Source organism: Lobosporangium transversale (assembly GCF_002105155.1).
Source record: "Lobosporangium transversale strain NRRL 3116 chromosome Unknown BCR41scaffold_43, whole genome shotgun sequence".
In the NCBI taxonomy this organism is placed as follows: Eukaryota; Fungi; Mortierellomycota; class Mortierellomycetes; order Mortierellales; family Mortierellaceae; genus Lobosporangium; species Lobosporangium transversale.
Window position 1 is genome coordinate 32,844 of NW_019029021.1, and position 26,083 is coordinate 58,926.

The window sequence follows — 26,083 nt, forward strand, 5'->3', positions numbered from 1 at the left end:
GTATACAATGTTTGTTAATCAAATCAAGGAACCATTTCCGAAAAGACCATTCACTTTTTACTCCCCTTGTTTATTTATTTGTTTTTTATTTCGTTATTATCTTTCTACTACCATTTTAATCATTGCTTTCAGCTCCCTCTAGGGACATAAATAGATTTACCATGTATGCCTGTGATTAATATCTGACGTGGATACCATACTACTTGAAGTATCGCTACAGGCTCTTCTCTTTCCCATCGAATCCAACATGACACCCTCAACAACACCGCTGTGCGCAATTATACAAATGCACGTGTTGCCTTTTTTTTTTTTTTTTTTTTTTCTCCTTCAAAGAGTTGTTCAACTTTCACAAGCAAGAACGCATCAACGATGTCGCAATTCTTCGTGATCACTATCCTATTATTATTATTATTATTATTATTATTATTATTATTATTATTATTATTATTATTATTATTATTATTATTATTATATATTTCTTATTCTGTCAACGAGCATATTTTGCAGATCAAGGTTACAAAATCGGAAAATATACTGTTCTTAAACATGCCATTGTATATATATATATATATGATATAATTGATGTTACCAATCTGGCAGGCTTTTTTGTTTTATTTTATGTTATTTTATTTTTACTCTTAGTCTTTTCAATGGGCGAGTAAACATGACCCCTGCGTCCAGGTTATCGCCGTTTGTAAAATAATGTTTGTTCTATCTGTGTTGCACAGTTGATGAATATGTAGACTATTCAATATTGTGGTTACGATAAAGAGCAAAAAGGAAAAATGCTGACAGACACTAACTACTTTCCTCCTCCCCCACCAATGTTTGTATAAACATCACTTGTGCGTTTTCACTCACTCTCCCACACGGGGCTCTTTTTGTTTATTTTTGCTGTAGTAGGCTATTGTGTGCCTTGCAAAAAAAAAAAAAAAAAAAAAAAAAAAAAGCATTAATGCAAATATACAGGTTAATGATAAAAATCTTACTTTAAAACTTTAAAATGATTACAATATTAGAGTTCAATTCCCTAAACAATACATATATATTAATACATGCAAACCTCTAAATGGATCTGTTGCAAAGTGTGAATGAACTCTTCATGTTTTGTAATGGATCCTTCGTGTCTAATTCAATGAATATATCTTCAATACATTTGTGTAATTGCGTGGACTAAACAAATGTGCAACAGGCATGTGTTAGTAAACAAAGGACAAGGGGATTTGTTTGTTTCTTTTATTAAAATGTGTGCATTCTTGACCTTTATTCCCCTTGTTTTGTTGCTGTATTATGGCTCTCTAGCCATGTACGCGTATATCAATCATCCTATTTAGCTCTCTTTCCCCAGCAAATAGAATGAAAAGGTGATCGCGCTCTCATCCTGTCTTATTAATTTTCCTTGGGAATGTCAAAAAAACGGCCAATCCCATCAATTACACATTTTATTCAATTGATGTTTGAATGGCTCATGCATGGTTTACAGCATTATTATTGGCAGACGTTTAAGCCAATGCTAACCTAGTATTTGAGTATTCGGTTTCTTCCTCGGCATACGTGTTGCTGTGCTTTTTCTTTTCTTTTTCTTTTTCTTTTTCTTTTCTTTTCTTTTTAATTTTTTTTTTTTTTTTTTTTTTTTTTTTTTTTTTCCTTTGATCGATTCTTAAATTAGCCGAAGCTGTCCTGGATCTGACTTTTATTAAAAGCTGTACGACCTTCTCCTATCACATTTCTAACTAATTGTTGGCTTTGGCTGTCGCTCCTGTAACTTTGCAGCAATTTCACGTTGCATATCCTGCTGTTTCTTCATCTTTGCTAACGATTCAATTGACCTTAAATCATTCACAACATCCTTTGTTTTACCAAAGTAGACATCCTTGAGCAGATGACGCATCTTGATTTCCATTTCCTCCACCATTCGTCCAATGTTTGCAACATGCATCGAGGGGTCATCCACCACATAGTCTTGCTCTGCCTATTGTATTATTATCATTGTTATTGTTAGTGTGTTACCCTCAGTCAGTAATAGCCCAAATATCAATGGAAATAAGCATGTGTCAATTGAAGAACACACGACGCAAGGTATTTCACATCTTTGAAACAAATGACGTTTTCAAATAAATAAATAAAACCCACAAGTTCATGGCTCAAAGCTCAATGCCATTTCTCTCGATCCTTTATGCTCTCATCTCCCACACTCTCATAGCCACAAAGGTTTCTTTACCTGACGTGTCATACTTCCTGAGAGATTCATATGGCCCAAATCTGGCTTATTGGTCACCATGTGCAACATGACAGTGGATGTGAGTCGGTAGTGAGAATTGCGATTTTTCTCCTGTACCTCAAACACGTGAATCGAATCCCATGCTCCTTTCATCCTACGAGCGCCATCGCCAACTAAATGGAAGAAAATAAAGATTAGAAAGAATATATTGGCGAGAATTGAACAGTTGAGTAAATTACACATTTAAGGAAAAAAAAAAAAAAAAAAAAAAAAAAATTACCTTTTTTAATCAGTACAACTCCTGCAAAGCCTGGGCTAAGGTCCCAAAAGTATACTGATGAAACACCACCTTCGAAATAAAGTTCTCTGTAAGCATCAAATGCATCGTTGGCAGAAATCTCCAGTTTGCGAAGCCTGGCTGAAGGGTAGGTTGCATCTGCCAATGGTGGAGTAAATTTATTTGACCACGGTGACCTATACAAGTAAAGCACATATACACATAGAAAAGCATTCATAAGAAGGTGTCTTTTTTTTTTTTTTTTTTTTTTTTCATTGTTGTTGTTACTACTACTATTATTTATATTTACCTGTAAGAATCTCCATCACGGTTGTATTCACAAAGCAAATACTCTTTCCCAGTCTCGGCGCAGGTTTGGACTTTGAGGGGTTGGTCCACTGTGTTGAGAAGGTCCTCCGTCAAGTCTGGAAGAAGTGTAATAAGTGATAGTAAATTTTTCTCTGCGTTTTGTGGAGGCAAACGACGCATCAGGTCAAGTGCAAAGTTCACTTGTGGGTTAACCTCTTCTTCTTCCATATCCTATCACAATTGATGAAAAAGAAGACGACACGCGTGCCAATGAAGCTGTTAAAACGTATTTTTTTTTTTTGTACCTTTTTTTTTTTTTTTTTTTTTTTTTTTGAGACTAAATAATGAAAGTCAAGACGATTTTGTCATTCGTGTTTCAAAAATGAGATGACCCTGATGTTCATCACCTACCATGGTTGTTAAAGTGAGTTGTGAAATTGAAAAACTATGTTGAGAGAGAGATAGTTCAGTGTTTGACTAGAGTTCATCCATCCACAAAAACCTGACAGATGACCGTTCTGGACAACGCGTAAAAGCCAATCGCATGTACTACAATCACGTCACGAGCTTTTTTTTTTTTTTATTTTTTTTATTGGAAAGTCTAAATGTCTAAGCTAAAAAAAAAACTATTGGAGATATTCTGCCAAACGATCAACCACATAAGACATACTAGGTCTCCTCCTTGGGTCCTTACGCCACATATCCTGGATCAATATCAAAAGTGATTGAGGATACTTTCGCAACCGATCTAAAGGTGGTCTAACCTCCTTATCCCTGACAGCTTCATACAACTGATGCTCTGTCAAGTTGTGATAGGGATAACCTAATTCGGCCCAAGACAAGATCTCCCAGAAGATCAATCCACAGGCATAAACATCTACTTTTTCAGTGTATCGTGGTTTAGACGTCCAAAACTCGGGTGCTTGCCAATTGGGTGTTCCACATTGTGTATGCATTGATGCATTAGGACGAGGTCGGATACGTGCTAGACCAAAATCATTAATCTTAGCTCGATCATCTGATGAGATCTGTTTTTTTTTTTTTTTTTTTTTTTTTTTTTTTTTTTTAATATAGAAGTGAGAAAATTGAAGTCAGACTTTATGGATGGTAAAGTACATGGAAATAACTCCTTTTTCTTTTTAAATAAATAAGGCTCTTACCAAGATATTCATGGATTTCAAGTCCTATAAAATGAAGAGTGGGGAAAATAACACATGTCCAAGTTAGATGACAAGGGTTTGGCTCATGCTCTTAATTTAAGAGACCGACTATTAATCAGAGTCTAATCACTTACTCTATGAATGATGCTAGGGCGACGTGTGTGGAGATATGAGCATGCCTGTGATTAATAAAAAGTAAAAGTTAAAAGTTAGAATACATTAACCTCTTGACGTTCTGCATTAGGATTTTTTCCTTTTTTTTTTTTTTTTTTTTTTTTTTTTTTTCCTTTGGCTTCTTACAAGAGCAATGTCGTGCATATACATAATCTACAAATGAAGGCATGTATCGTTCAATGTACATTAGTTAATTGATGCAGAGCAAAATGATCTTGATTGAATGAAGAATAGTAATTTATTTTTTCTTAGTCATTCACATACCATGCGTCCAAATGAAGGTTTTTTGGTCCTGCGCATATAATCATACAAGTCTCCATGCTCGCAGAGCTCTGTCACAATGCAAAGATGTCGCACGTTTGTGCAAACACCTACAAAACGGACGACGTTTTCGTGCCGCAGTTGCCTTTTTTTTTTTTTTTTTTTTTTTTTTTAAAAAAAAAGAACATGGTTCACGTTGGTCAATAAGAGGTTAGGGTCGATCATGGTAACAAACAATAAATAAATAAAATGATCGACCCTTACTTGAGAACATCGATTTCGTGCTTCATTTCCATGATGTCGAGCTCTGTAAAGTTTTGAACACGCAACTCTCCGATCGCCACATCCTCCTATCCATCCCAGAGAAAAATAAACATTTTTTTTTTTTTTTTTTATAGTTGAAGATTGACAAACACATGTAGAAACAAATAAATAAATAAAGCGTAAAGATGGAATAAAATAACATGTAGTAATAAAAATTGATCGCCCGCAACATGTATATTAAAAAAGAAAAGGAATATATTAAAAAAAAAAAAAAAAAAAAAAAACAACTTACACCCATATATTTCCCTGCATAGCAGTCTTTAAAGCCGCCTGAGCCCAATTTGCGACCAATCTGGAGCTGGTCAAAAGTAATTTCACCTTGAAAATTAGCGTCCATTAATAAGGAATTGAGATAGATTGTGTTGATTGGTAGCTTTTTCACAATTGCAGGGGGGTCAGGACAACAAAGCGTAGGAGTTGATGGTCCTGGAACCGGTTTTGTATTTTGCTGGGCAAATTAATATAACAAAGAAAGAAATGGTGAGTAAACAATATAAAAATAGAAAATACAAACTTGAACCATGTCATGTCATGGTATTGGTAAGACATAGTTACAATAACAGCAAACTTCTTTCTTACCCAGTTCAACAAACGCTTGATCAGGTCCTTCTTTTCTCCATCTGTGGGCAAACCTACATAGAGAAAAACAGAGCAAACAAACAAATAAACAAACACAAAAAGAGTGGGAAAGAAAAAGAGAGTGCATGCATATGTTTGTGAACATGTGAGTAAAAGACACATGGTTAAATATTACAGTTTTAATTGCTCTGACGTTTCAAATAATTAAAAAATTAATTGCTTTTTTTTTTTTTTTTTTTTTATTTTTTTTTTTTACCTCGATCCTGGCACATTACTACAATGTCTGCCTTGATTCGTAGATTCAATGTTTCCTCAGTCTCGTTCTCAAGCCCCTCATCCAAATGCCGCTCAATCGTCTGAAATCCCTTGGGCACACCCACGTGCGAGATATGCTTGGGTGTCATTGGCCTCCACTCAAAGTATCCATTCGCGTTCCTCAGCATTGTATATATATATATATGTGTTTGTATCTCGTTATCGGATTTTGTACACGTGCGCCTAGGCAGATTTTCTCTTTCTCTTTTTTCTTTGTTGACAAATCATGTGGTGCGATAACGAAAGTGATATCATCAGAGGGAGGAAGACGATATGAAGTTGAAGGAGAGCCGATGTAAAAAGAAAAAGAAAGAGAAGGAAAGTGTGAGATCAAGGAATAACGCGTCTCATTTGTTTTTTTTTTTTTTTTTTTTTTTTTCTTTTCTCATTCCTTCAATATCTTTAACATTGATATTGAAAAGAATTAAAGGATGGAGTACAATACGTTCTTTGCCACACGTGAGTATAAATATATTTGAACTCAGTGTTACCTGAACAGGGAACACAAAAAGATAGTGGATGTAGATTTAAAGATGGGCTTTTTTTTTTTTTCTTTTGATGGGAAAGTAATAGAATGAAAGAGGAAACGAATGAAGTTAGGAGAGTGAGCTTGATTTGTGCTATACAGTTGATAGAAAAGTATATAGGAGAGGCATGCGAGTGGTAGAGATGGTGAAAGAAGAGTTCACGGATTTGGGAACCAGAGTCGCCTTTTTATATGGTTGCACGACAAATATAAAAAGAATGACATGAGATAAAGTGAATGAGTGCATGAGATAAAGAGAAAGTTGATGCGTAGGAGAAGGAAATGACACGGTCCACAAGTAATCACAGTGGTGATTGTCGTAATCGTAATAGAACCTGGCAGTGGCTGCTCAACACAGTTGGCATGTGCACTTGGAGTTACCCTGACAAGTTGGGTAATTCGCTCTTTCTTGTTTAAACCTAACCTTTCATCAAGTTTAACATGCAAATGCATTGGCATAGCAAACAAACGGAGCGTGAGCAGCTCATGTGTCCTTTCTTTTTCTTTATTTTTTTATGCGTCTGTTACTCTGCTAGTGTCTATTCATTTAAAAAACACGCCTGTTCACAGATGATGAGTCAACGGTTGTCTAAATGGTCATGCATTTTTTTTTTCTTTCTTTTTCTTTTACAAGCCTCACTGACTCCTCCTGACCCTTGAAATATGATTTTAGCGCAATAACAAATCCTCAGGGCAAATTCATTATATGTATACAACAAAGTCATGCGGATTTTTTTTTTTTTTTTTTTTTTTTAATTTTTAATTTTTATTTTGTAGATGCTAGCCGAGATTTCATATGCCTTTGATGAAGAGTTGTTATTAGGGAGGGAAATGAGTCAACATCAACATGAAATGAATGAATATGAAGCAAGAGAGGCTGAAATAAGGTATGAGCCTTTCTATATGATGTTGATCTGGGTCCTTCTTCATTTTTTCGCGTCACCCTTGGAATGTCAGATGTAAGGGCACTAAAATGCGCTCTTTTTTTTTTTTTTTTTTTTTTGAATCAGTCTTCTCCCACGTTTTCTGTCCTACAAGACTCAAATGATGTCACATTGCATGGTTGTCAATTGGAAAAGGGTGTGGGTGCCCTTGTAATTTTTTTAATTTCTTCTCTGACAACGAGTCATCTTGACGAACCAAAGCATTTTCATCCTTCTAGACCCACACAATACGTATGAAGCCATAGTATTCTATATTAGATAGTAAGACGACGCGTTTGGCTTGAACATGACTCAGGATTGTTTTGGAAGCAACAGATAATTTATGCATCCGAAGGCCGAAGGAAAAAAAATAAATTTCAACATTTAAGTCCCAAATGAAATATATCACGTGGGGTACATCAAGAAAATGTAGCGCTCAAGATACTTTGATGAAATACAAATATCGAGTCTATAGGACGTTTTGATGATTTTATTGTAAATTAGCGAAAAGAAAAAGAAAAAAGCAAAGTGATAGATGATGTGGGCGAAGTGAAGAAGAGAGATAAAATGGAAGGAGGAAAAAAAAAAAGCCTGTATTTTAAGAGCTTGCTTGTCGCGAAATCTCGAGCTTTTTTTTTTTTTTTTTTTTTTTTTTTAAATCTGATGGGGAGTAGTGTGGAAAGGTGACCAGATACCACGGACAGACTCTGTAGTAGAAATAACAGGCTTCTTGAAAACCTTCATCCTGTTACCAGCAGACTCCTTCAACAATTGAACTTTGCCTGCAATATCCTTAGGCTCCATATTGCGTACGCACACGACCTTGTCCTTTCCATTGACTAGTAAAAAAAAAGTTGAAATGAAACATAAAAGAGAAAGTCAAGATAGAGTTAATTGAATAAAAATATTAGAGATGTTAAGAATAAAATAATAAAATATACTCATATCTGTGAACACACGCAAAAAAAAAACTTACGGTATAAGCCGCGGATGACGGGGTGTTTAGAGGGTCTAGGTGTAACAATGACTTCAACGTGTGGGTGCTCTTTTGCAAATTCAATCAGGTCTTTCTTGACATATTCACTGTATATATTTTGAAAGCGATAGACAACCAATAGCATAATAAAAAGATAGCGAGAAAGTTGGAAGGTGGATCAGCAAATGGTAATCATGTACATCAGAGTCGACACAGCTCTCATTTCCTGCTTTAATTTTGGCGTTGATCCTGATGTCTTTGATCGAATTCATCGTTTCTCTCCTGTCCATTGAACTATATCCGAAATATGCAAATATCGAAAGACTTTTTTTTCCTTGTCATGTAGCAGCTTAGGAAAAAAAAAAGGCATCGCCCTTTGTCTTCATTGTTCCATACTTCTAATGAGACAAATGAAGGTTTCCATAACTGTCCCGAATATTCATGTTATCTTGGAATGATTTTGAAGACAAAAAGAGACTAATTATATCCCTTTAATGTCACATACATATATATAAATATATATTTGTCCATGGCATTGCCGCTTCTGAATCCTGACCATAAATCCTTTATCCTTTCCTCCGAATAGAAGAATAGAAAAAACGACTTATATCCATTTTTTTTTTTCTTTTTCGTTTAATTGTTTCATTACATCATGCCACGAGAGCTCCCGCTTCGTTCGCAGTAGTGAAAGACAAGGCGACGGCATTGAGGGATAAATGTTCCAACGCCATTCTTGAGGACAGGATGGGCCATAGGTGCCGGCATGTTGATTTTATAATGAATATAATAAGGAAAAGATTTAAAAAAAAAACGATACACTTTGTTGCATTCAGGTTCCTTGATCAAAGATCTGTTTGAGGCGAATTGTGACTGTCTTCATCACGTTCCTCCGAAGTGGGCAAACAAAAATTTGAGCTGAGCTTGTCACCGCCACGCGAGCTTTTTTTTTTTTGAGCTGTGCGGCTGAATAGCATAATCGAGCTGATGCCTATATGCTTTTATTGGTATTTTACCCAAAATTAAAGTACAATTACAAACCCTTTCCCCCTTTTTATGTTTCCACATGTTCAACCAATCCTCGGTATCCGGACCACATCTGCAAGCGAACACTCACACCATGCACATGCATCACATCCAACTGCCCACAAGTACCACAGTAAGTTGCCCCCTCGCTTGGAAGTCCTATTCGATCTCTCCATCGAAGCTGCCGTTCCTTGTATTTCAATTTCTTTTCTTCCTCCAACTCCACTGTTCTTCCCATTCTCTTTGAAAATGACCACAGACATGGATAGCCCGAATACCCAGCTTCTGCGTCATCTCTTTGGATCTCTTTCCAAATCCTCTTAATCCATTCTTGTTCTACAACTGTGGTGATGCCCTCGAGGCCATCCCAGCCTAATGCGAAAAGTCCTCGGATTCGTGTCTCAATCACTTCAAAGAACTCGGCTGTTGAAGCTAGATTATCATTCGAGTTGAATTGGGGCTGAGGCGACGTCCAGTATTGAAGGATCTGACGCGCTGGTCCAAGCTTGAAATGACCATCAGAAACACGGATATCTAATCTATGCCAACGACCCTTATCTTTGGATGACCTCGATACTGAGTGAGCTGTAGCTGAATTTGAACTCGAGCATACGTATCTTGACTGTTGACGGCGGCAAAGGTCTTCTTGCAGCTCTTTAATATGATTGAGTGACTCGAAATGGTCTTCATTAACCGTCGAATCAAGTGCGAAATGGAACCGAGGCAAAAACACGTCTGTAGAGGGTGATGTTGTCGCTTTATGAGTTCGGTTATCGCCTGAACCACCTGTGCTTGCAATCTCTTGCTCATGGCTAGGTTCTTGCAGCTGTCCATAGTTCCAAGACTGTTCGCAGTTACTTTGACCATCGCCCCTTCGTTTCGGCCGACGATCACATGAAAGAGTCAAGAGCATCAAGAAGTGGTTTTCCCAACTTTGGACATCCTTAGTTTTTTGCTTCCGGGCCTTCATACTACAGTGGACGCCTTTATCCGATATAGGGATACCGGGTTCAAAGCGGTACAGAAGCGGCTCGCCCCAAATAGCTAGAGGATATGCACGCAAAAAGCTCTCGCCCACACGGAGGCCACCATAATACTCAATACGACTACGCTCAATTTGAAGTGAGAGTGGAAGCAGGTCTTGCCATGTCGTTAGCGTCGCCAAGGGCTTGGGCTTCTCGTTGTTGTTGCTTGTATTAGCTTCAATAACTTGAGCATCTTCCGCAGAGAAGCCTGAAAACTTGGGTTCCACAGAAACGGCAACCATCCGTTTTGGAGCTGTACGCTTGGTCCAAACGTTCGTCGTCGGCAGGCAGCACCACCATATAAAGCCTTCATGACAACCTACAGATTCAAGCCCTGAACCCATTTCAGCCGCAATCTCTGTCAGAGCGACATTGGGGCTCCAAGAGGGGTTATTGACTTTTGAAATTGGAACCAACTGCTGCTCTAGAGTTTTGTTATTAGTGGTAGCGAGGATGCCACTATCGTGCCTAGCAATAGGGATAGGGGAGGCCATATTTGGTACTGCTGCTACTGCTGTTGTATGTGTGAATTCAGGCTCAATGAATCCGTTTTCGGGCTCGCACCAGACACTAAAATCTTCGCCATTCCATCGATCCCCCCACTGGTTTGAATTATCTGCACAGTAGTTCCAGAGCGTGAAGCTAAGCATACTAGCATCCATGGCATCCAATAGCAACCGCATTGCGAAGCTCTGTTTAGGGTGACCATGTCTTGACTTGAAGCTAGTTTTGTTATGTAGGTCAATTGGCAACCCTGTTTCTCCCATGAGGATCCCATGCTGAGGACCCATTGCTAAGCGGATATCGGACTGAATCCCTTTCACCTGATCCTTCCATGCCTGGCCGACTCCTGACCACCCAAACTTGAGTGCTCCCAAGACAGACGAGTAAATGCCCCGTTTGTAGCCCATGAAGTCAAGCGTGAACGGGACAAAGTCGCGGGTGATGTTCGTATAGCCGTCATAGAAGTGTGGTGCGACTATGATATTTTCACTCACATCACCCATTGGGTCCAGACGAGGTTGTTGACACGCACTCTCATACAAGTCATCGGTTGTTCCAAAAGAGCCTTTTCCTTTGTAGTCATTCTGCCTATTTTTATTATTGTTATCGTCAGAGTTGCCACGACCATCGGCTGACTGAGTAGCTCTTGTTGACGCTGACTGCCTAAGGATCGCAGTTGTATGTTGGTTGGGGAATGTTTTTCGTGATTTCCAGCTTATTACGGACCTTAACATATTCTTCAGTCCGTCCTCCGCACCTTCGACAAGGACCTTCTTTAGCCGGAACATAGGAGGCGCCTCATTAATAGGTGGCTCCACAAAGATAATAAGCCGACTATCCTGTTGCCGAAGTCGCAAAGAAAATGTGTTGACAAATGGTAACCAGAAATCATGTTTCCACTCTACTTCCTTCCCTGGCTGGAATGGTGATGGTATATAACCTTGGGTTGGTATCCGCTGGAAGTAGTTGGGCTTGAGTAATTTCCCCGTTCGAGGGTCCCAAACCTTATGTTCTGCCCAAAGGCAATAGTCACTATACCCCGCGGGCTCTGGCCATAACGTTTTGGAGATATGGGACTCTGCCAACTTGGAAGGAGGAGTAGCCAGTGCGTCCTTGGTGCTATAGTTGGCTGGGGAGGCTGTCAGAGTCATTGGTGAAGCCAAGGGCATCCTCTTGATTCTGCTATTGTTGTCATCATCAGCCTGAGGTTCAGTGATTCCAAGCTGTGAGACATCATCAAAGGTCGAGGTTTCGGAGTAATATGCAGGCAATGGTCTTGCTGGCGGGATTATGGGTTCTCCATCAATAATAGTGTTACTGCCCTGCTGTTGATTATTCGTTTGTTGTCGCGACCTCCAGTACGGTCGCTTCCAAAGATTAACTTTTTCCTGATTGACTTTGATTGTCCGCTTTTTCCTAGGACCCAATGCACCAGTCTCCCAGACCTCACATTTGACGGTCCTACCCTGAGCCAGCTCCATCCCTTGAAATGGTGTAGGACACGTTCCAACTTGTAGATCGGCCAGCTCTAGCAATTTAGTCAAATCCGGATGGTTCAGGTATCCAGGGGCAGGCTCATTCATGGTATCGTATCCCATGACGGTGCCTGCTTCAATTAGCCCGGGTCCACTCCTCGCACGAATTGTTTTAGAATCGTCTTCACGGATCCGCTGTGTAAGATGCGCAAATGCTTCTATGAAATGGGCCTGCAAGTAATGTTGAATGTTGACTTGTCCGCGCTCCACAAAATCCTGGTCGACCTTGGGGATAGGAGTTAAGTTTTGGACAGGAGAGGGGGCCCTGGCGCCATTGGGGAGGCCACGACGGTAGGCTTCATCTGCCACAACGCTTGAGTGGACAGTGCGAAGATGAGACAAGACAGTGGTCGAAAGTGGAACCATGGTTTTAGGTGCAAAGATTTGGCCTGCAAAGAAGAGTGTATACATGGTAGCTGCTGCCAATTTGATACCGTTGGTAGCCCAAATCATCTTTGGATAGTTTTCTTTGTCATGATGCGTCTATGAAATAAGTAAGGCCATCTAATATTTTAGTATCGATCAACTTTGATTCTGGGACAATAATGTTCCCTTGCGTCGAAAAAAAAACAAAACAAAATAAAATAATAATGCTCACGTTCTGCTTAATGGCAGCCCCTGTCGCATCAAACTTTGTGATGTCAAGTCCTGCCAATTCAAGTGTCCACCCTGGCCTGAGAATTTGCAAGTTAAAAAAAAAAAAAAAAATAGGGGTCAGAATTGAGTGGCACAAAGGGTCATTCGGATAAAAATGTCTGTGCGTTAATTGGCATGATTGGCACGATTGACAAGCGTGACATTAACAAATATGACAAATAAAGCATGTTTTTTTGCACTTACATTCCTGAACCCCCAGTGAATCGACTCCAACAATCAACGTGTGGATCCAGAAAGCATTTCAGTCCGTATTTCGAAGCGACTTTCAATAGCTTGATTACATATATGATATAATCTTCATCATAGATACCACTGTTTACATGTAAAATAGGGGGAACCAGATCACATCACGTTCAGGCCCATGCACAAGGATGAAAAAAAGGGTTAAAAGTTATTACAGCATCCGGAGGACATATGAACTGAATTTTACAAACGAAGAGCAGAGAGAGAGAGAAGTGTAGAAGCACTTACGGCCCAGCATGCTCCAATGCCTCCCAGGGTATTAGTAAACGAAGACATTGACACCCCCATCGAGCCAATCGTTCAAAATGTAATTCTGCATCCTGTAGTGTAAATGGTCGGTTCACAAACGAGACCTCACGGTGATTATAAAAGTGGTCGTCTATATGAGAATATACTACACCAGGGATTGCGCCTTTATCCTTAGTCCCGTTCGTCTCTGCTTCACTTGCTGCCTTGGCTACAGCTGCTTTTGCTTCTTTTACTGATATTGGTTTCTTTGTAGAGGGTGGCGATGACGATGATGACGAAGATGATGTGGTAGAAAAAGGTGGCCTAGGCTCAGCTCCAAAGAATTCAGGTTCTGGTAACGATGATGCAAAATATCCAACATATTGAGAAGGTGCATGGACCGCGGCGGAGGCTGTGTAGAATGGCATTTTGGTCCCTCCAGAGACATTGATGCCATGTAAGATCACAACTCTGTTCTGTGCATCCAGGATCCACCCTTCCTTCGAGACCAGTCTTTCGGATCCCCATGCATTGCCAAATTGCGATTTTGAAGTCAAGTCGGGTATCTGTGACGATGATGATGAGGATAACATGATAGATCTTTACTTTATACTAAATAGGAGGCGGAAACGGAGAGGCGTTGAGAAATAAGAATGAACAGGAGGGAGAGAAGAATGAAATATTATACAATGCAAGAAGAAAATGTAGGAATATAAAGGAAGAGACGCAAGTGTTGAAACCAAGGAAAAAAAAAAAAGGGGGGGGGGGGGTTTGATATATTCCCACATGGAGCCAACAGGCGACAGAAAACATTAAATGGGAGTGATTGTGATGTGACCTCTTCCTCGTGTAAAAAAGGAGAGCACAACTGTTGGTAAACTTCCAGGCGTAGGATACAGAGTTAGAAAGAAACAAGACACTAACTTACATATTAAGCATACTCACGGCGCATTCGAGACAATCAAATTATATATCAAGATGTTTAAGGTCACCAGTGTGCTAGGTCCAAGATCATTAGGATCACCAAAATTACCAAGATTACCAAAACCACTAAGATCATCAAGGTAAACAAGCTACGAGGCACAGATGACCTAGGCATTTAAGCCAAGCAGGGCATTTGTTTTAGTCAGGCGAGGTCTTTAAGTCAAGGAAGGAACAAGGTCTACACCTCCTGCAATTTGGACCAGTGATCATTTTTTAAGTAGCATTTGCCTTAGCAGGATGCCACGTAGTAAGTCAAGCCGCATACAGGGGAGCACGGTAGCATGGTAAATTGCCAAGTCCCGCTTCTTTTAATGGCCTTAAGCCCCCGTTGTAACGCCTGACACCTGTTGTAGGGCCACTTCGCATGTGGGCCCCTGTTGACTATAGGGGGCACCGTCATGTTCCTGAAATGAAACGTCAAGCGGGAGCCTTATCGGAACCAACAGAGAGTCGATCCTCAGTCTTTCTTTCGATAAAAATGTGATAAACAAAAAAAATCTAGGAAGAGGGACCAAGCAAAAAAAAATGTGGGTCTACATATCGCACGCAAGAGCTGCGTGTCTGGCTATGGGGCAACATGTTCAGGACGAATATATGTACAGTAGGTGCACGTATGTGATTTTGTTCAATGGCCAAATAGCGCGCTTGCGTTAGACAGAGCACATACCATAGTGTCTTTCACTAATCGACAGCAACTTCATCAAACGTGAAGTAAATGGTACGATCCATGACCTCGACCGTATGATTTTTGACAACATTCCAGCGTAGGCAATCATTAGAAATAAATAAACAGCGTTCAAAACAGATTTATTGTTGTAAGTTGGACCCTTTTTTTTTAAGTTTACACACCGCTGTGCTTCATGTTGACCCAAAACAAATAAGCTCATTTGACGTACCGCTAATAATACTTTTACTGTTGCTGTTGTTGCTGTTGCTGTTGCTGTTGCTGTTGCTGTTGTTGTTGTTGTTGTTGTTGTTGTTGTTGCTGGCTGTGTAGCAAAAAAAAAAAAAAAAAAAAAAAAAAACGATTTAGAGCGTCAAGACAGCATTTACCATGCGAATTTGTTTGATGAATATTTCCCATCAGCAGCAACAGTAAGGCAAAGTTGCGCAGCAATTAACAATAATAATAAATGACCACATTATCCGAATATGGATGCATTTCAGTTCTTGTTCCCACACATCAAAAGTTCACAAAGTGGACATGAAAACAAGTCACCATGTCCCGAGCACGTATAAAAGGATATCTTTTCCCTCTTCCTTGAGTCCTAGCCGCTAACCGCGCTTTCTCAGGTTTGGAGGATCAAGTGTATTAGTACTGGTAAACTGGCTACGGTCGGTGAACTGGGAACTCGCGAAGTGACCCCCGAGCACGGTGAATATGTGTACTGGGAATGGTGTTGTGGCTAGAAAGAAACGACGCTTGGGCTGTCTGCTTAGTTGCAAACAGGCGAAGAGTCTGATCTTTCTTACATATTTTTATTTTATTCTATACCAGTTAAATTGAGTGTTGGGTCCATTCTTTTATTCCTGGTGAGCTTCGCTAGTGTAAACATTCTTCTTGCTGCAGTAAAGCTCCTGCAGCAACTATTTTCCGAATGATGAAGTGGATAATGAGGTACACAGGGGAGTATGAGGGAAATGGTTGGCAATGATGAGTTAATTAGCTTACGTGAGCAGGATTCAACAGGCGCTCTAACAGATGATTGAGTTGAATTGTTGGAATCACTTTTCCAAATGTATCGGCATGGATATGACTAAGATAAAGGTATGAATAAGGCAACGTCACTTACTTCAAGGGACAAAAATATGTTTTCTGAATAACTGAAAGATAAATGTATTATAATATGTTCAATGCCTGTTCTCTGTATCGCTTTGTAGCCCAAGGCGGAGGCCCTGCGCACACCTGCAAACAAAATGACTCTGTGATCCCTGCGTTCTTATCTCTGTGCTTGTTATTCTTTTTCTTTCTTTTTCTTTTAGAGTCAGGGCAAAAGAAATTAGACCATAGCCTCTCTTTATATAAGGGATAAAGTGGTTTTCATAGTTTCCTCATGTTGTGAAAGAAAGAGCTGTACTATTCTCTATCAGTTGGTTGCAATAATTGGACATTCTTTGTTTTTTTTTTTTTTTTTTTTTTTTTTATTGAAGCTATGGGGAAAAAAGATACTGAGGTACATAGTATTGCTTTACTGTTTGACATCCGAGATTTCGAATCAGGTGAATATACATCTATACACCCATATTTTTAAGTGATGAATAGAAGTTGTTGGTATGGTGGCTATTTTACATTTTTTTTTTTTTTTTTTACTTCAAGTTGTTGGCGGTGTAGAAGGCCTGAATATCGGTGACGATTCTACGAAGACCTCCCAGATAAGTGGTAAGATCCTGCTTAACTGCTGCTTGGTCAGAGCCCAATTTGTCGTAGAAGTCTGCGCGATATGGACAAGCCTTCATGGCCATCTATTTTTTTTTTTTTTTTTTTTTTTTTTTGAATGTGATAAGCGAGAGCAACGAGTTAGACGGAATGAATGAAAACTCATTAGCTTGTTAAAAAGGGAGAGAGAAAGAAAAAACATACAGTGAACACGGGACGAACGAGCATTCCATGATACTGGCGGAGAGTAGCCTCATAACCCTTAGTGAAGGAAACAGAGAGTTCCTCACCAGGGTTAGCCTCGCTACGCTCCAAGGACTGGAGAGTGAAATCAAGACCACTAATTTTTATTATATTTTTCAATGCATGGAAAAAAAGTGAGAGCATAGGAGAGAGCCATCAATTAGAAATCTTCGGAAAAGATTTTAGTTTATCTGATATTCACCCAGATAAATACTGAAGTTCGATGTTTGATAATTGTTAACATACCGAGTGAGCCACAAGAGACCCTCAGTGGCGGTCTTCTTCTTCTCAGCGATCTCACCTTTAACCAGATTCTGAAGAGTGGAGTTGACAACTGGGTTCTGGAGGTAACGGTCACGGATTTTCTATTAATAACATTAATGAAAACAATAGGTTATTCACAATGGCATGATAAACAAGAAACTATGCTTTAAAATATTCCCAACCAAACAATCCCTTTCCAAGTTGGAATGCCATATAAAATAACTGGTAATTGGCAACAAACAAGAGAAGAGGAAGAGAGAACATGGGCAATTAACGCGCGTATGGATTATCCGATAATTCTTCTGCCGATCTTTTTTTTTTTTGTGCCAATCAGAAAACATTCATGCATTTCTTTCTACTCTTTGTTACCTTGATGTTGCCATTCATATCGCTCTGGACAACGCCAAAGACTGTGCCGAAGAGGTCTATAAAGATACGATTTTGAAGTGTCAAAGATAACGAATGAATAAAGAAAATTATAGGCCGAGATAAGTCAAATAAACAGTAACAAGTTGAAATGTCTGCGCTTTTTTATCATTGAAATGAACCGAGACATAAAAAGGAGACGCGCACGTATGAGAAGGAGAGAAAGAATTGATTATTACCAAAGATCTTGACGAGACCTTCAGTAGCCTCAAGGAATTCCTGAGTGTTGATGCCCTCGTCAGTGATAGTGACATCAGTATAGTTGCGAGTGCCCTGGAAGTAAGTAGAAGCCATAGTGCGGAGTCTTGTAAAGTTGAGATGAGGAGGAGATGGAATGAGAAGGAAAAGGAGAAGAAAAAAAGATGATGAGAAACAAAAGGCGACTGAAGACAAATGTGACGTGTTTTTTTTTTTTTTTTTTTTTTTTTTTGAATGTGGGGAATGGCGTTGTGTACGCCCCCAAATAGGATGGTAAGCATAGCAGGGCAAGGTAAAGCAAGACATGTCAGATCCTGTTCAGACTCTGACTGTAAATGACTGCAATGATTGTATGCTGCGAGAATACATAGAGTATAAATGGTATGGAACGATACAAAGAACACGCGCTTGAAATGTAAATGTAAACCGACAACACAGCATTGTCATAGCCCCTTAGATTTGATCTGGAACGGCATACGCGTGCACAAACAATTTCTCCTCTTCTACGGGTAATCTAAACAGAGAAATGAAAGGAAAAAAAAAAAAAAGGAAGGACTCTTCTAATTGACAGCGCTGCGGAGTGACCGGAGAAATAAGGCACTCTATGATTGACTGGCAAATATGGTTTTGAAGATCATCCAGCATTTCCCACGTTCAAGGTTACAGAGAAATAATTTAGATTTTGTGAATTTCTTACAAATAGCTGCTGTCCTCTCTCTTCTTTTTTTTTTTTTTTTTTTTTTTTCCTATTCATTCATACCTACCCGCTCCCATCCATCCTCATTAGTTTGATATCTACCTCAACTACTCAACTTGCCATGGAATCATATCAGGAACAAGGCAAGTAAACTTAATGTGTTAGAGTAAAAAGGGAAAAATGCAGCTCGATATTATACTAACGTTACTTCGCAAATGATCTCAAACATTTTCTCTCTCTTTTAATGAAGTCAAGAAGCCAGACGGATGGAATGAGCTCTGGAAGCATGACATTCATCCATGGGACAACCCCACACCTAGCCCTGCATTGGTTGAGGTCATCGAACAGAAGCCTATTTCTGCTCAGATCCCGAAAACAGGCAATGTTCTTGTCCCTGGCTGTGGTCGTGGCGTTGATGTCTTTTACTTGGGTAATGAGCACCGTAAGGCTATTGGATTGGATATCAGTCCCATTGCTGTCCAGCAGTGTAAAGATGTAAGTCCTCTTTTTATCTCCCATCTATCATAATTAGTGACATGATCGAATACCAATTTTCATTTTTTTTTTTTTTTGTTCTCATTGTTCCTTTTTGAATATATTAGATTCGAACTCAAAAGGGTATTCCTGAATCCCATGTTGACTTCATGGTTGGTGATTTTTTCAAGTTTGACATTCCTGCTGGAGGATTCAAGCTTATTTATGACTACACGTAAGGACCTCTCCCTCAAAATATGCCAATGCTTTGATACCGTTTGTCGTACTGTTACGCTAATTTTAATTTTTTCAACTGTTCATTGGAAAAAGTTTCTTCTGCGCAATTCAACCCGAGCTGCGCCCTGCCTGGGGCAAAAGAATGGCTGAACTGATCGCCAAAGATGGCATCCTGATTACTCTCATGTACCCCATTGGAACCCATACAGATGGTCCCCCTTTCGCTGTCAGTGAGGCCGCTTATCATGAACAGTTGGATCTTAACTTTGAATGTCTGTTAATCGACGACTGTACCTCATTTGAAACTCGCCAAGGCAGAGAAAAGATCGGTATCTGGCGTCGTAAGTAAAGACAAAAGTGGGGGTCGTCTATAGCCCGAACCCATGTCTCGACTTTCTTCTATATATTTCTAGAAGCAGAGTTGTACAAAATCAATAAAGTGACAGAACATGCAAGTCATATTGGTAACAGATTTTATGCATCCATGTTAGAAGTTAAATGTACACCAATACAATAAAAGTATACTCTATCTCGTTTGGTCAACATTTATTTGATCTTTTCGTAGAAGATGCATGTTCGTCAATATAGGAATTATGTTCATCAATATAAAAACTGAATAAATACTTCTCGGGCATGTAGATCCACATCTTGTTCTCACTCTTTTTCTGTCCTATAGCTTGTCCAGCAAAAGTTTTTACTCACATTCTACAGCTTCCAATGCGATCAATTGTTGCTCTACATATACCATCTGAAGCTATTACTTGTCACCTTACTACCTACTTCAGTATATCAACTGCCTCTTAACAGCACTGGATAAAGAGTTCTTCAATAATGGGAGCGCCAACTCTTTGGAGTAAGGTGAAGAAAAAAGGCTACGACCCGCTAGAAGTCCTGCTGCCTATGGGATATTTTGAAGGATCCCCGTTGATGTACAAGGAGCTTTTTATGGCCTCGTATGAACAGCGTATTCGACTCATTTGACAGACCCACATCAAGTTGTGGTGGAGGGCATTCGCAAGGCTCTGGGCCCTTCCAACTCAGTACTGTGCTTTGATGGTGGTCAGGCTCTAGCATACCCATGCAGAACGAGGTCGATCATGGTCGGTATCATTGAATAAAGCGAATGATTGTATACAGAGGCCCAAGGCCGAGGCGCAAAGTCCTTGTCTACAATCTCGACCTAGTGCTCCTCTCGCTAAGCGTTATACGTTAGCAACTAAAAGTCATGTGTGTCGTTAGCCGGAACGACTACACACGCAATCGACTATCGCTCGGGCTTGCTACCAATTTGAGTGATACAAATATGTATGACATCGCGCCCCAATTTTCTTTATTATTATCAATGTCCTTTTCTCGTACTATTCCTACATCTGTTTCTTAAAGTCTCTGGTATTATCAAGGAGAGGGTTCTAAAATTGAATAAAAAAGAGGAGGAAAAATAAAAATAAAAATAAAATAAAATAAAAAGGAAAATAAAAGGAAAAATAAAAGTAAAAAAGAATCACCATTCTCCATGTTTTTAATATTACTAGAGGCTCAAAAAAAAATAAAAATAAAAATAAAAAATAAAAAAAAAAAAAAATACAACGTTAAAAGTAATCTCAATTAATCATCTGAGAATGAAGGAGGCACAGGAATTGAGCTCGTCTTCTTCTTCTTAGGCGGCGACTGTCCTGGCGAGCTCTCCAAAATTGGCGCCTTCTTTTTCTTCTTCGGTGTCGTTGGGATCAAAGGTAATGAGCTAAGTGGATCCCCACTACTTGATCCTTTGTCTTTGTCCTTTGATGATAAAAACTTCTCCCGATCCTTACTACCGCCCCCCCCACTACCATTCTTATGATGTCCACTGCCACTTCCAAGACTACCGCTGATGCTGTTAGATATAGGTCCAGATCCGCTATCGCGGTCTCCACGATCGTTCCTGTCTCGGTCCCGATCACCTCTCTCACGGTCCCGGTCTCCACGCTCTCTATCTCGATCCCTGTCGCGATCACGTTCACGGTCTCTTTCGCGATCCCGGTCGCTACGATCTCGGTCGCGATCGCGGTCTCTATCACGGTCGCGTTCCCTGTCACGATCGCGATCACGATCCCTATCCCTATCTCGCTCTCGGTAAGAATCTCGGTCGCGATCTCGATCGCGGTCGCTACGGTCTCTGTCTCGCTCTCGGTCACGATCCCGATCGCGATCCCGGTCCTTGTCACGGTGATCACGGTCACGGTCTCGATCTCTATCACGATCACGATCCCGCCCACTACTACTCTTCTCACGGTCCCGATCACGGTCGCTGCGATCACGATCTCTGTCGCGGTCACGATCGCGATCGCTACGATCACGGTCTCGATCACGATCACTTCGGTCACCGCGGTCACGATCATCACGATCTCTATCTCGCTCCCTGTCCTTCTCCTTGTCACTGCTGTCACGATCACGGATACGATCACGGTCCTTACTGCTGCCGCTGCCGCTCTTATCTTTAATCTTGGACTTGGATTCCTTATGGCTACTACCGCTACTACTGCTCTTGATGATTGATTCTCGGTCTTTTTCCTTTTCCCGATCAGAAAAACTCTCACGGTCAGACTTGTCCTTATCTTTACCACGCTCTTTGTCTTTACTGCCACGTTCTTTCTTTTCCTCCTTTTCCTTTTCCTTCTCCTTCTCCTTGTCTTTTTCTTTCTCCTTCTCCTTGTCTTTGTCCTTATCCTTTTCCTTGTCCTTATCTTTGTCCTTGTCCCTCTCTTTACTCTCTTTACTAGACTTAGATTTGGATTTGGTCGCAGATACCATGGGCGGAGGTAATGTTTTGCCTGCAACATTCGATTTTGACGTAGATGAGGAGCCTAGTGAGGCAAATGTTCCTGGTAATGTTTTGCCTGCTACTGAAGGCTTGACAAAATCATCTCCAGATTTCGAGTAGGTCCCTGATTGTTTTGGAGGCAGCATCCGAATTGCGCCGCCTCCACCACCACTCTCCATCACTTCCTCTTCCATGTCATCGCCATCTCCTGAATCCAATGAGCTAAGCATCGATGTTGGCGGCGCGACAAACACTGGTGTTGACCCCGAACCTAAAGCTGGTGTTGTAGAGCCCTTTGAAGTTGCTTTGGGTTTTTTGGTTTTCTTAGGCGTTGATGTGGGGAGAGCAACAATCGCAGACGAGGATCCACTGGAACTGGCAGTTTTAGAAAGTGGTATTGTGGCCGGTGGAGGCATTGGGTCAGGCGTCTCTTCAGGTTTCGTCTCCATGTCACTATCATCTTCATCCCCCTCTCCAGGGCCTTCTGAAGTACCCTTCTTACCCTTTTTTTTTTTTTAAAAAAAAAATAAATAAAAAAAAACAAAAAGAAAGCGTAGAATAAGGATGAAGGTTTAGTAGAATGAAAATAACTTTTGTTGATCATTGACTGGAATGTTGATTTTTTTTTTTACCTTCTTTGTTGGCTTTGTTAATTTCTCTTTAAGCTTGGATTCCTCCTTCATCTTCTTCTTCTCCATCCTCTCTTGCATCTTCTTATCCTTTGCATCTTGTTTTTGCCTCTTGCGTTCAGCACGTTCAGCCTCCTGTGCATCCTTCTCCTTTTTCCGTTTCCGCTTCTTAGCCTCAGCTAATGCACTTAGTTCACCAGGCTTATTCGCTCGATTCTTCATTGAGCTCACAATCTTGCCTGTTGGAGGAATCTTAGGCCTCATTGCTACCCTGCGTGATACTGGCATGAACTCATCCTCCAACAGGGACCCCAATTCCTCCATACGCTTCTTAAAGAATGGATGGAGCAATCCAATTGTCTCTGTCGGGTCTGTTAGTGGAGTAAACGGCGGTGGCGGTGGATAGGGCAATTCTTGTTTTGCAGGATCTTTGCCTTTGTTCGGTCCAATGCCGTGGATACCGGGTCTATAAGGAATATTTTTAATGCCACCGTACCAAATCCGTGCCGGGATAGCCAATGAGCTTAGGCCTACCTCTCGATCAATACCCATTTCGCGAAAGCCAAAAAAGTCATCGCCAAGTTCGTCAACGCCACCAATAAGATTACCACTCATAAAAGCTTCGTCATTTTCCTGGAATTCGAAATCAGTATCAATTACTTCCTCATGAATGTTGTTGATCGTATCTGTATAACTACTCTCGAGTTTTCTATGAACCTCTTGTAATTTGTTGCCATACCGCTCCACATCCTCGCGGATATAGCCCTCCAATTCCCCTACACTACTGACACCGTTTTCGTACAGAGTATGTAGTAGTATTTCCTATAAATTGCGTGTGGAAATTAAAGCAAATTGATTAGTATCAAATCGTTACTATAATTCACAGAATTCTAAAACACTCCATGAGTGATTGGCAAAAGCATTATTCCACTTAAGCCTTCTCTTACCTCCGCGGTCATGCCCTTGTTATACAAATCCGAGTATCCTCTTAATGTTTTACCAATGTTCAAGAAGAACTCGACAGCGATATCAGTCATCACGGCCAGCGCAGATGCCTGAGCTCCTTGAAACCCTGCATGAGCCAAAAGTTTGGAGGCCACCCTAGAGAGCATGGCATTTCCTGTGGCATGGTTCATGACAAGTGGTGGTAGCGGACCATCGTACGGCGGTATAGGCATTGGTTCCATTGGTTCTTCAATCTGAATCGGCTCCTGTTAAAATACCCAAAACATATTTTATCAGTCAATATATCTCTATCGAAGGGGGAAAAAAAAATAAAAAAAAAAGAGTATAGGCTTACTGAGATTGTAGCCTTGGCGGTAAAAATTTTTGTGTAAACGTGCCGGATTTTGCGCAGCTCCTCAATGTTACGCTCGATTCCAACTGCCAGTTGTCCTGATGTTGCATTTGCCGTAGGGTATAGGGATAGTGAGGGCTGCTTTTCTTCGAGCCTATGTGTTTTAAGATAGTAGTGGCATTGAAGATAGGGTAGAAATGGCAGAAACTGTTAATACATATTATGTAGGGCAAAAATAAAAAGAAAAAAGACAAGAGCGTGATGCTTACTTTGATATTTCGGACTCGTCAAACAGTTTACGCGCCTGCTCATGGTCATCCAATTGTACGCAACCTGCACCAGGGATTTCAGGCAAGCCTGATCGGATCGCATACTCTGGAAGAAAGATATCGTTCATTTTCTTGACTTTCTTCTGCTGATTTTCCTCTTCCTCCTTCGGCTTTGGTGGCGCAAACAGATCACGAACATAATCTTCCTCATCATCATCTTCGCTGCCACTATCGCTGTCGTCATAAATATCTTCATATGGGTCCAAGGGCTCCTTATCCTCCTCAGCATCGGTCGACGTAAATGTGCCGTTATTATCTAACAAACCAAAGCCACGACCTTTTTTCTTATTCTTCTTTTTCTTCTGTTTCCCTTGAAGCAGTACATGAAACACATTCTCATGTGCAAGGTCGATTTCTCGAGACTTCTTCATCTCCCATGGCGATCTTTCTAATGCGAAATGGTCTCCAAACGGCAACTGTTGCTGACTTTCCCGTGTAGAGCAGATTTTGGCACGCGCTTTCTTGGTCTTTTCCTTCCATTCTTGGAACAGCAAGTCTCCACGGTCTGCACGCAGCTGTTCCGCAATTTCTCTCTCTTCCTGTTCCAAATCAATCTCCACAGGTACAGACGCTCTTGCCATACGGTGTCGCGCTGGCGAGCTATGTATAATCCCATTAGGTGTTCCGCTCCAGCCGAGTCCGCTTGCTCTTTCAAATGAGCCAGAGGAGAGCATCGGTGCCTCTATTGAATCCATTGTCGAAGGCTCTCGGCTAGCCTCACGCGTTGGAGTAGAGTTAGCCATCGTATCTAGATCCATGGCCATTTTTGGAGTTTCGGACCCGAGTGGAACAGCAGTCGCGCCACGTTTCGAGGAGTGATCTTTGGTATGACTGGACGATTCCCCATTAGTCTTGTGTACTGTCTTTGACGACTTGTCCTTTCGTCCCATTCCTTTAGATGATTCATTTGGACGACCGGCCTGACTCTCTACATCATCATCACTCTCTTCTGCCTCGGCTTCTACCTCTGCTCTGTCGCGGATAACTACATCCTGAACAGTCTCTAGTAGCTGTTGCGTCTTCTTTTTCATAGCGATAGCGTGCTTCCGGTAAACGCTGCTGGGATCTGAGTTATAGAGTAGACAATTGGAATAGATCAGGTAAAGGTCGTTGGCAAATTGTGTCTTGCTCTGGTAGGCAAATGATTTGAGCTTCTTTAGGACTGTTCCAAGATCCATGGGATGCTTAATGACCTGAAAGTAATCTGGAGCCTCTCGCTTATTCACCTTATTAAGGAACGGTGTTGAGTGTTCTGTGTAATTCCTGAGTTCCATCAAGACGCGCTCACACCCCTCATAGAGCTCCTCTTGACCTACTTTATCTTCATTTGCCCATTTAGATCGGTTAGGTCGAACATCCGACAACAAAGTCCGGAGCTCGCGGTCAGTTAGCCCCGTAGCAGACCTATTGGCTTCAATCGCACCCAACAAATACTTCATGCTTAAACTCCCTGTACCAAGTTGCGTCAACATGTTGTCTGTGATCAGGCTAGTGCCTGTTTGACTCTCCTGCTCCTGTTGAATATTTTTATCTGCCTCCTCAAGTTGTTGTTGCTCGATCATAGCATCCATATCGTATTCCAGTGTATAATAAAGGTGATGGATAGGAAGCCTAATAGGCGTTTTGCCCGATTCTACGGTTATTATAGGATTGTTTGCACTTTCTGGTTAGTTTTCACAATCTAAACATTCTTCAAATAATAGAAAGAGATAAAGGAAACCAGGAAGTAACAGAGTACCACCTACTTTTATCTTTTATGTTATTGTCCTTGGACGGCGCTGATGCCGAAGTTCCATCATTACTTATGCTGGTACTCGCAATATCTTTCTTGGATTCCATGTCTGTATCCTCATCGTAGTTATCATCCT

At 40.7% G+C, this 26,083-nt stretch overlaps 7 protein-coding genes across 7 annotated transcripts; 1 reads left to right on the top strand and 6 right to left on the bottom strand.

The window, feature by feature from the left end:
- Positions 1-1,647: 1,647 nt before the first annotated feature.
- BCR41DRAFT_389011 (F-actin-capping protein subunit beta) lies at positions 1,648-3,297 on the bottom strand. The gene is made up of 5 exons (XM_022028073.1): positions 3,219-3,297; positions 2,809-3,038; positions 2,502-2,695; positions 2,222-2,394; positions 1,648-1,972 (listed from the first exon to the last, which is right to left on the bottom strand). The coding sequence occupies exons 1-5, from the start codon at positions 3,219-3,221 to the stop codon at positions 1,730-1,732; spliced, it is 843 nt and encodes a 280-aa protein (XP_021877764.1). The 5' UTR covers positions 3,222-3,297; the 3' UTR covers positions 1,648-1,729.
- Positions 3,298-3,433: 136 nt separating this feature from the next.
- Positions 3,434-5,709, bottom strand: BCR41DRAFT_389012 (kinase-like domain-containing protein; the record flags this gene model as incomplete). The annotated part of the gene is made up of 9 exons (XM_022028074.1): positions 3,434-3,835; positions 3,968-3,991; positions 4,102-4,146; positions 4,268-4,294; positions 4,406-4,547; positions 4,667-4,752; positions 4,959-5,174; positions 5,306-5,358; positions 5,562-5,709. The coding sequence occupies 9 exons, from the start codon at positions 5,707-5,709 to the stop codon at positions 3,434-3,436; spliced, it is 1,143 nt and encodes a 380-aa protein (XP_021877765.1).
- Positions 5,710-7,699: 1,990 nt separating this feature from the next.
- On the bottom strand, positions 7,700-8,857 carry BCR41DRAFT_360438 (thioredoxin-like protein). The gene is made up of 3 exons (XM_022025362.1): positions 8,695-8,857; positions 8,046-8,152; positions 7,700-7,908 (listed from the first exon to the last, which is right to left on the bottom strand). Exons 1-3 carry the CDS (start codon positions 8,808-8,810, stop codon positions 7,724-7,726), a joined length of 408 nt encoding a protein of 135 aa, XP_021877766.1. The 5' UTR covers positions 8,811-8,857; the 3' UTR covers positions 7,700-7,723.
- Positions 8,858-9,090: 233 nt separating this feature from the next.
- Positions 9,091-13,984, bottom strand: BCR41DRAFT_424908 (hypothetical protein). The gene is made up of 4 exons (XM_022030504.1): positions 13,261-13,984; positions 12,973-13,101; positions 12,731-12,806; positions 9,091-12,615 (listed from the first exon to the last, which is right to left on the bottom strand). Exons 1-4 carry the CDS (start codon positions 13,851-13,853, stop codon positions 9,097-9,099), a joined length of 4,317 nt encoding a protein of 1,438 aa, XP_021877767.1. The 5' UTR covers positions 13,854-13,984; the 3' UTR covers positions 9,091-9,096.
- A 2,567-nt stretch (positions 13,985-16,551) lies between these two features.
- Positions 16,552-17,938, bottom strand: BCR41DRAFT_381890 (glycolipid transfer protein domain-containing protein; the record flags this gene model as incomplete). The annotated part of the gene is made up of 5 exons (XM_022027332.1): positions 17,734-17,938; positions 17,498-17,553; positions 17,111-17,229; positions 16,826-16,961; positions 16,552-16,707 (listed from the first exon to the last, which is right to left on the bottom strand). The coding sequence occupies exons 1-5, from the start codon at positions 17,846-17,848 to the stop codon at positions 16,552-16,554; spliced, it is 582 nt and encodes a 193-aa protein (XP_021877768.1). The 5' UTR covers positions 17,849-17,938.
- Positions 17,939-18,373: 435 nt separating this feature from the next.
- Positions 18,374-19,698, top strand: BCR41DRAFT_389016 (TPMT family; the record flags this gene model as incomplete). The annotated part of the gene is made up of 4 exons (XM_022028075.1): positions 18,374-18,404; positions 18,700-18,944; positions 19,052-19,158; positions 19,254-19,698. 4 exons carry the CDS (start codon positions 18,374-18,376, stop codon positions 19,507-19,509), a joined length of 639 nt encoding a protein of 212 aa, XP_021877769.1. The 3' UTR covers positions 19,510-19,698.
- Positions 19,699-20,765: 1,067 nt separating this feature from the next.
- BCR41DRAFT_373763 (hypothetical protein) lies at positions 20,766-25,786 on the bottom strand (the record flags this gene model as incomplete). The annotated part of the gene is made up of 5 exons (XM_022026811.1): positions 20,766-22,463; positions 22,593-23,411; positions 23,537-23,800; positions 23,890-24,040; positions 24,156-25,786. 5 exons carry the CDS (start codon positions 25,784-25,786, stop codon positions 20,766-20,768), a joined length of 4,563 nt encoding a protein of 1,520 aa, XP_021877770.1.
- Positions 25,787-26,083: the final 297 nt, after the last annotated feature.